Source organism: Andrographis paniculata, unplaced genomic scaffold (assembly GCF_009805555.1).
Source record: "Andrographis paniculata isolate CXL003 unplaced genomic scaffold, ASM980555v1 Contig62END, whole genome shotgun sequence".
Classification (NCBI taxonomy): domain Eukaryota; kingdom Viridiplantae; phylum Streptophyta; class Magnoliopsida; order Lamiales; family Acanthaceae; genus Andrographis; species Andrographis paniculata.
Window position 1 is genome coordinate 3,663,674 of NW_026137598.1, and position 10,596 is coordinate 3,674,269.

The 10,596-nt window shown below is 33.4% G+C and overlaps 1 protein-coding gene across 1 annotated transcript; it reads left to right on the forward strand.

Moving 5' to 3' along the window:
- Window positions 1-1,282: 1,282 nt before the first annotated feature.
- Window positions 1,283-2,751, forward strand: LOC127261153 (galactinol synthase 2-like). The gene is made up of 3 exons (XM_051289373.1): window positions 1,283-1,749; window positions 1,844-2,164; window positions 2,250-2,751. Exons 1-3 carry the CDS (start codon window positions 1,414-1,416, stop codon window positions 2,580-2,582), a joined length of 990 nt encoding a protein of 329 aa, XP_051145330.1. The 5' UTR covers window positions 1,283-1,413; the 3' UTR covers window positions 2,583-2,751.
- The last annotated feature ends 7,845 nt before the right edge of the window (window positions 2,752-10,596 follow it).

Here is a 10,596-nt window from a genome sequence, read left to right on the forward strand (position 1 = left end):
TAAAATATAAACCAATTAAAATGAATAACACATCATCTGTTTTGAAATGGAGGAAAAATTTTGGAAATATAATTTAAAATTATTTCTTTCTTAATCTTTATTAGTACAAAAAAAATTACTTTTATTATTATCTCATAGGGAATAGGCCAGTTAGTGTGGTATTCTTAGCAGTGAACTACAAAATGAGTGCTTCGAATTCTTCTCATCATAAAAAAAAAAAAAAAAATACATAATTATTATTAAAGTAAATTAAAATACTTATGAACTAATTCAATCTCACTTGATTAGAGTTAAAACAATTTATAATAAATTAAAAAATAATAACATTATATTAGTAGACGAATTTATGTAAAATTTTAGAAAAATGATAAAGTAATACTTTTGGAATTTTATATTCCCTCCGTAAGGGTTCATTTAACTTTTACGTCATTTATTTAACATTAAAATATCTTTATATTTATATAATTTTTTGCACAAATATTATTATAATAGTATTATAAGAAATTAATAGTAGTATTTTTATCTTTTTCTCTTAATTTGTATAGTATTTTCATATAATAATTAATATTCAAATATCAACCCGCAAAAAATAAATGGGAATCCTTAAAGTCGGACGGAGGTTGTATAATATATGATAATATTTTGATAAAAAAAAGTGAAGTAGAATAAATTAATAATAAAATTAAAAATTAAAAATAATATAAACTATAAATAAAAATAATTACTTATGTGAAATAGTTCTACATAAAAGTAAGACTATCTAAATGATAAGGATTTACAGTGTTTTTTTTTATTTGATTTGAAAAAATTTAATTTATGTTTTATAATTAAATAATTTTTTTAAACTACCGAATTTAAATAATAAAATTCGAAAAAATTTAGATTAAGCAAAACACACAATATGCTTAAAACTTGTATTCTTGAAATCATTTCATTTTAATTAAATAGTAAATTTAGAGTAGAATATTCATTTTCAACAAATACTTTCTGTGGGACCCAAACTTGGTGTCAGCATATATAGACGTGGGCCCCATCCGATATTAAATTTTGGCACCGTCCATGTCCTCCCAGAACTTTCTACATGCACAACACGTAGCCCTCCGATCCGTGATGGACGGTCCAGATTCACTCCAACTTGCATTCACCATCCTCATCAATTTACCCACCGAGTCCGAATCTGGAAGAGTGGGACAAGTGTACCAATACCAACAAAATTTGAATCTTCATTTTCGTAATTTACTATAACCCTTTGGTTCTATATATACCCCCACAACCGAATGCTCCAGAATCACCAACTCACCCTTTCTTCTTTAAGCTAACAGTTTCTACAGAGTCAGCCATTTGCAAGCAGCAGCAGAGCGATTCTTCTGTCCTTTCGTTTCCGAGTCGAGCAAAATACTACCGAACATAAATATGGCCCCTGAAATCACGACCGCAGCCTTGAACCGGGCGGCGTCCGGTCTAGCGAAAGCCGGCAGCCTCCCGAGCCGCGCCTATGTGACGTTCTTGGCAGGCAATGGAGACTACGTGAAGGGCGTGGTGGGTCTGGCCAAGGGACTCAGGAAGGTCGGCACCATCTACCCTCTAGTGGTGGCGGTGCTGCCTGACGTCCCCGCCGACCACCGCCGCCAGCTGGTAGAGCAGGGCTGCATAGTCCGGGAGATCGAGCCGGTGTACCCGCCGGAGAACCAGACCCAGTTCGCCATGGCGTATTACGTCATCAATTACTCGAAGCTCCGAATATGGGAGGTCAGTAGTGGTAGTAGTACAACACAACACAACTCTGTTACTCAATAATATCTTGATTGAATTGAAGGTATTCACTGACTTTGTGTATGATCAGTTTGTGGAGTACAGCAAGATGATCTACCTTGACGGAGACATCCAGGTGTTCGACAACATCGATCACCTCTTTGATCTGCCCAACGGCTACTTCTACGCCGTGATGGACTGCTTCTGCGAGAAGACATGGAGCCACACCCCACAGTACCAGATCGGCTACTGCCAGCAGTGCCCCGACCGTGTCCAATGGCCCCGAACCATCGGCCCCAAGCCCCCTCTCTACTTCAACGCAGGGATGTTCGTCTTCGAGCCCAGCCTCCCCATCTACCATGATCTTCTCAATACTCTCAAAATCACTCCCCCCACACCATTCGCCGAGCAGGTAATAAAATCAAATCAAACGCCCAATTTCGATCGAAACCCTAATTTAATTTAATTAAATTAAACTTGCCTCCGCGTGCGTGCAGGATTTCCTGAATATGTTCTTCCGCGACATATACAAGCCGATCCCCAACGTCTACAATCTGGTGCTGGCGATGCTGTGGAGGCACCCGGAGAACGTCAATTTGGAGGAGGTGAAGGTGGTGCACTACTGCGCTGCCGGCTCCAAGCCATGGCGCTACACCGGCGAGGAACCCAACATGGACAGGGAAGACATCAAGCTCCTCGTCAAGAGGTGGCGGGAGATCTACAACGACGAGACTCTAAATTACAATCAGGGCATCATCCCCGCCGCGCATCCGCCTGCACTGCCGGCGCCGACGAGGGTTCCCTATGTGACCGCACCGTCCGCCGCTTAAGCTTCGCCGGCGTAAATGTAATGGGCATCTTTTGTTTGTATATTGTTAAATAGAGTGTGGCCCAAAGTAGGGCAAAAGAAAGCCCAATAACGATTTGAGTAGTGAGCACCTGTAATTTTATGATATGACTCTTTTCTCTTAAAATAAAAAAAAGAAAAAAGTAAATGTATTTGGTTTGTGGTACCTCGGTTAAAAAGTGGGTAGGGACTGGGAAGGGAACTGTTTGGATTTGGTGGCAGAGATTCACTACTGGTAATAATTTTCTATTGCTTGTTTATATTTCATTTGTGCAGTGTAAATATGAAGTACAACCGAAATATAGTTTAGAATCCGCGAAATTATCAATTAACATGTTGTTTGAAATTCGCTTATTTAAAAATTGTGACATTCATTTTTGTTTGTTTTTCATAAAGCTTATATGTTGGAATAATTGATTTCTAGAGTAAAAATTATTTAACGACTTTATTTTTGGCTCCAATTTTAGAGCCGGCTATAGTATTCTTTCAATTTTTTGAAGAACACTATAGCATTTCTTAGAAAATGGAGAATATGTTTTTTTTGCAGATTGGTCCTTAAAATTTTAAATTTTATATATTTAATATTTTTAATTTAATTAGTTATTGTTATTACTCCCCGGTCAAGTAAAAATAGTCCATTTAGATTTAACACAGAGTTTAAGAAAAATAAATATTTTATTGAAAAAGTGGTAGATAGTTGAGGATATTTTTAAAAATTTAGTTATAAATGAAAGTAAATGAAAAGAGATAATGTAATAAAATTAGTGGTATTTATTATAAATAAGTGTTGAATTAAGGGTAATAATTAAATGTTGATTTATTGACTTTGCCAAAATTAGTAACGTGATAAATTTAGCAGACGGACTAAAAAGAAAGTGAATAAATTTGGCGGACGGATGAAGTATTATTTTACATTTGATGGGTTATTTTTTTTTATCGTTATTATTATCACTCGGAAGGCCTGTTCATATTCTCTTTTAATTCGGGAGGAGGGTTTGTTCGGACTTTCTTTCTTTTTTTAAAAATTTTTATTTTTATTTTTATTTATTGTTATTATTTTAAGTCGAAAGGTCTATTCAGATTCTCTTTTAATTCGGTGGGTCAAAAAGTATATTTGGTGTACCTTTTTCTAATATATAATATATTACATTATATAATAAATATTATAAATATTACACAATATAAATATTAAACAATATAATATTACACATAAATATTACAATATAAGATTAAAATTTAAAAGCAACAATAACTAAATTACTGTAATATAAATAAAGATACATATTAATATGGTGGATGATCGGATCCACTTCTACCTAAATTATTAAAATCATAGTCAAACAGATCCGAACATGAGGGATGCGTGGACTATTATTGTTTCGCGGTTCTTTTTTCTTTTTTTTTTTTTTTAAATCCGTCTTTGTCCATTTTTTAAATACTCTCGAATATCAGAATCTGCTATGGTATTTAAATCCCTAACCTAAGATTTTATCCTCCTTTTGGGATTATTTGAAAGCTGTTATATTTGCTCTTTTCTCTTGTGTGTTTTCATCAACTTAATAATTTCTTGATTTTGTTTTTGTATTGCATTACTATCTTCTTCAATTTTTTTTTTTTTTTTTTTTTTTAAGTTTCACATTTTTTACTCCAGGGGGTCTTCAACTCGAAGATCCATTCAGATCCTCATTTTAAATTGATAGAAAAACTTGGAAGTCCTTTGGAGAACAAAATTCAGAAGTAGGAATAGGATTACTGTGATCGAAAAGAGACGTAGCCGGCTCTTTGTGATTAGAATTTTTTCCTCACATTTGACACGTTATCACAAAAATTTTCGAAATTTTTTAGTGAATTCCAACCATGGTGGAACTTGAAACTTTTTTAAAACGTTTGATCTTCAATAATTAACAACTTCGCTTGATCAAACTGCAAATAACGTTGGATTTCAGTAGATACATTAAAACATATCAAATTGCTACTATAACATATAATTTATATGTACTTACAATATCTTGCTCTGATGCTCCACTGGGATTCATATTTTCAATTTTCCGGGCACACGTTATTAATTTGGAAACGGCTTTCTCTATGTTATGCCATCGACATTATAATAATTTTACATTACGAATCTATCGGTCAGACTTCATTTGATCACTATAGGTTGCTTCAACTATTACCCAAAATTTGCTCCCTAACCTGATACACACCTACTACAAGATCTTGAAAAATACTCTTATAAGCTCTACACAAATTAATATATACATGGGAAATGTAACCAGAAGCTCAAGAACTCATTTTGTTTGAATGAGAAATGCTGAGAAATGTAGTATTTTAATTTTGTTTAGAGGGGAGGTTAAAAAACAGTGTTGTTGGATGAATTATTTGGAATATGAGTATATATAGACAAAATATTGTGTGGTATCCAATTTTGGAATCTTCAATTTTGTCCATAAAATTAGTATGCAATGTGAACATTTATGTCCATTCAATTTTTTATTTTATTTGATTTTAAATTGTGTCATTTTTTATCCATTAAATTGGTATTCAATGTAGATATTTAATTGTGTCTATTTTTTTTATTTGATTTAAAATTGTATCATTTTTTGGTCCATTATATTGATATCCAATAAAGATATCTAATTGTGTTCATTCTTTTTTAGTTGATTTAAAATTGTATTATTTTTTTGGGCCATTAAAATGGTATCCAATATGAATAATTAAATTAAATTAAATCCATTCATTTAATTTAATCTAATATAAAATTGTGTCATTTTTTATGGTCCATTTAAATAGTATCCAATGTGAAAAATTAAATTGAGTTAATTCATTTAATTTAATTTAATGTAATTAAATTATCTCTTTAAATCCTTCTATAAATATATGTGAAGAATGAAATTATCATTCATCTCAATCTAAGATGTATTACAGTAATATAGGTTCTTCACTTCATAATTCATCATCATCTTCTTCGGGTGATGATTTTTTGTAGCGGAACAAGAACAATTACTTCAAATGTTTCAAAATAAAAACAAAAAATTACAAGATAATCTTTATATGCTCAACCATCATTCCCTAGGTGGCTCTACTCTCAGTCATAGAGTAATCAATCATGATCATAAATCTACAGATTTCAATTTGTTCAAAAATTACTTCAGCAATAATTCACGATACGACGATGAAATGTTTCATCGTTAGTAGCAAATGTCACGATCCCTCTTTTTTAGTATTCTTAAGAGTGTTAAATCTCATGATAGATATTCCAAGCAACGGCGTGATAGAGCAGGAAAGCTTGGATTATCACCTCTAAAAAAGGAACCGTTTTTTTTTTTTTTTTCCGAATGTTGACATATAGTGTACCAGTAGATGCAACAAACGCATATGTAAAAATCGGTGAGCCAATTGCAATTAAAAGTCTTAAGAGATTTTTCCGTTCGGTTGTTGAAATTTTCGCAGGAACTTACCAAAGCTCACGCAATGCGAATGATGTTGCGAAGCTTCTGCATATTGGAAAAAGTCGTGGATTTCCCGAAATGTTGGGTAGTTTAGATTGTATGCATTGGAAGTGGAAAAATTGTCCACAACATTTTCCGGACAGTATACCGGATACTCAGGCAAACCGACAATCACCCTAGAAGCTAATCAAATTGATTTTCCAATCTTACACAAGGTATTACTCCACCTGAAAATTATGTTATCTAAGGTAAAGAGTATGACATGAGATATTATTTAGCTGATGGTATATACCCAAAGTGGTCAATCCCAATAAAAACTATTCATGAGCTATGGGGCCGAAAGGAACAATATTTCGCAATGAAACAAGAAGCGTGTAGAAAAAATGTAGAGTGTGCATTCGGAGTTTTGCAATCACATTTTGCAATTGTCGCAAGGCCATGTCGTTTTGGGGATAAAAATGTTTACATAACATAATGTTTGCATGCATTATCATGCACAATATGATTATCGAAGATGAACATGATCTTAATGCACCAATAATAGACAGTCCAAATACACCACTTCCTATGGTTGAAAGAGTCGTCGATGAAGATGCTTGATTTCAGCAATTTCTGAGTCGACATAGATGGATAAGAGACAAAGATGAACATGTGGCATTGCGGAGTGCACTAATTGATCATTTATGGGAAGACTAAGTTAATCAAGAGGATTGTAATGAATAATATTTTAGTTTAATTCTTAATATATTTGTAATTTCACCTTAGTTTTTTTATTTTATTTAATTTTGTAAATTATTATTTTTTCACATAAAAAAAAATTAAATTTAATATATTATTATTATTATTTAAAAATTATCTCAGTAAGATAATTTGAATTTATTGAAAAGAGAATTTTGGGTTAATATGTAAATATAAAAGTTGAATAAATGTTATGTAATTGTTTAAAAATAAAAAATAAATGCGAAATATTCTTTTTAGAGTAAAAAAAAAGAAAAAGTGGGTTGGAGTGGAGTTAAAATTTAGACAAAACTTTGGAGGAAAATTTAGAGAAAATAGAAGAATCAGTTGGAGATAGTCTAATATTGTAGTAAATTTGTTGTCATCTACACTAGACAGAGCACTTAATAGTGTACGCAATGTGTGAGATAATCAAATAAAAAATTTATTTTACCTTTTTATTATGTGAGATATATTTATTTTCTTCAAATAGAAAAATCACTTTAGACAAATGAAAAAGTGATAATTGATTCTATCGAGGAGCACCCATTTGTAATCTAGGTTTATATGCAACAAATTCTAATGTTTTAGAACTTTTCGAGGTGTGAATATAAGAACTTTTTTTTTTCGAAATCCTGTTCTTTTCGACATTCGGTAAAAGTGTTAGGATTCGTCTTTTTATGGCTGAAATGAGTAGGTTTAGCTTCTATTTTTTACCTCATCTTAGAGAACATTCGAAGAATTGGTTTTGCTCGAATTATGGAAAAATTTGTTTTGCGAAAAATGCCGTGGGATGAACTGATGAATTAAGGTCGAATTTGTTCTTGGTCGAATTTTTTCCTTCGCAGTACATTAGGGCTTGACTTAATGTAGTGTTGATTTTTTTTTTCTTTGCAGTAAATTCGATCTATAAAAAATTGAACACACTTTTTAAGAGTGAAGCAGTTGTTAGGCAGCTAGAAGGCTGAGTATGTTTAGTTCCAATTTCAATTGTGGATTGAGCTTGATCCCCAGTATTCGGCGGTTGTGCATCGATTTGTGATCCTTCTAAGAGAATTCATACCTGTTATGTTTCAACCCGAGTCAGGCGTCCTTTTCTGCCTTTGTCCGCCGATCTAGTATTTTTCTATTCTTTCAGTCACATGTTAGACGACAAATTATGTTGTAATTTATTTGAAGTCAATCAATTAACCATAGGTAAAGATATTTTATACATTCACAGGAAACATAACATTCTTTCAATGCATTTTGTTGTGACTGTGTTACAGGCACTTTGAGAAAGTGCCAGTCAAACCACGCCGTGATGCCTTTCCGGTTGCATCGTCATCATTGCTACGACATGGCAACATGGATAACCTACAAACTGGAACATCCCACATATGTAATTACGACTATCTAGCCACACAATATGATTGCGAGTGAAATGCATCACCTTAAATTTGTCCCATCTGCTCCATAATGGAAAACAATTGCGACTTTCAACCATTTGGTTCTCAATTTTCTTCAAAATATTCGGACACACCATTCCTCGAACTTAATGATTCGAGCGCGCTTAACTTGAATCTGTACCATTAACTTGTGACAGATCCACTCAAACATCTCAATAATCTGTACCATACCGGTATCTCATATCCATTATGTACCGATTGAACAACTCACACATGTTATTAACCAAAACATCTCTCTTTGTCCTTACTAGGAAATAGGCTCGACACCAATGATGTTTGGTAACCTTAATCAATCACGCGAATGCCTTGACCTCGATCCCACAAGGTGTGTCAATTTTTCAAATTTCTTGCATTACCATATCGTGTTCTTTAATGCTGTAAATAGGCTCAACATTCAAAAATAATTTGTTCAACTCTATCTCTTTAAATCTCTCTTGGGAGTTGTTATATAAATGTCATACGCAAAATCGATGCTCTGCTTTAGACGTCTGGACAATCACTGCCTCAACAAACCCTTTTTTTCCTAGCCAAAATGAATGTCCATTCCCTATCCATTCAGTCTCCTAAATCCTCCATTACCTACTCCAAAACCTAATCCTATGTTTCAAAACTTTCAATTTCTATAAAAGCAAATGCCAATGGATAGATGTTATCATTGGGATCCCTACCAATAGCTATGAACAACGGCCACTTATACAATCCTTTCAAAAAACAACTGATAATTGCCTTGCATCTATCAAGAAAGCCCTATTAAATCTGCCAAACTACATCCTCTTAAGGATCGTAGTGAAACAAACCGATCCACATCAAGTATGCAACTACTTCTATAATTGTACTTGCATAACTTGCACAATATTTGTAATATATTCCCTTTTATCAACTTGATGGCATAATTTTTTATACGGTACACCTTAAAACAAGTTGACATCAACCTACACCTCTCGTCGAATTTTCTTCTTGAAAACCAAAAGATAATATCCGAATTATCATTTACAATATCCTTTATCCAATTTCCAATGTAATTGAAGTCTGCTTGCTTTCTTTCAATTTGATGCGCACAATTGTGTTCCCTCTTCAATATCTTAATTTGAAACATTGATCAACCTACTATGCCCGAGGCATGAATCCTCCATGGAAAATCTTTTTTTTTTCAAACAAGTACTCCCCATGTCCCAAAACAATGGTCTCATTTTGCCATTTTGTTCGTCCCAAAACAATAGTCTCATTTCCATTTTTGGTAACAAGCTCTCCACTTTTTTACAAAACTATCCCCATTTTTCACAATAATTACATAAAATAGAGGCATTTTGGTCTTTTAGAAAAACTTTTACACCCACTATCAGTATAATCTTATTATTTCTTAATTTACGTGTCAAATTCAAATGTCCTTATTATTTTGGGATGGAAAAATTATTTATTTTAGTCTTTTCATTTTTAACAAAAGACCAGTTTTTCACTACCCAATCCCTCAGTGCTTCTTTACGCTTGTCACTGTTGGAAAATTTCAATCCTACCTTCAGATCTATATGTCCCAAATCCATGTCCTTATCCCAGTTCTTATACCTAGTGAACTATTCGTCATCAGATCCTTTAGGTGTCTGGATGCCGGCCACATCATCACTAAAATCCTTACTATACCAGCCACCTTCATCCTCAGTACCCTTTTTTTTTTTCTGCATTCCACATTCCTCTTCAGTTGGTCATGTGTGTGTTCTTCGTCATCCTTCAATACGCCTGAATTCTTGTTCATCGTCCGAAGGATCCTTCAAATCTTTAGGTATTAAGCTTGAATTGGATGCTACACCACTTTCAGTGTTGCTGCTATTGTCCGAGTCCATATCTTCTCTAACCTTTGTGTCATTTGAACATGTCCGACCTCCACTGTCGGGTAAATCTTAAGGGCACTCATTATCTATTTCATCATAGTAATCATCCTCTTCTTTATGCATCCTAAAATTTGCATAAATTGTATCTTCATTTCTATAGCTAGTCTCATCACCCCAGTTCCCCAATATTTTGTTTCCAAATTCTCATAATAGTTAGCCCAATGAGGCCACTTATAAATAAGGTTTGCCGTACCCGTGGTCTCGCTTTCTTCATATTTCATTTTATTTCATTGTTCTCAATGTTACCTTTATCCTTCTCTATGTCATCAGTGGACGTATCTACTTCATCTTTTCCCGGTGCCGTACCCGTGAACTGCTCCCTAAACTGTTTATCCTTCATTTTATCATAATTTTCATCATCTTTATCAAAACAATAAGTCCAACGATCACCCTTTTCTTCACCTTCATCCAAATTATGTAATCCATATTTTATGCTATTATCCTTAGAAAGCAAATTCTTCCCCTTGCAGCATCTCAACTATTTGTTTCCTTAAAAC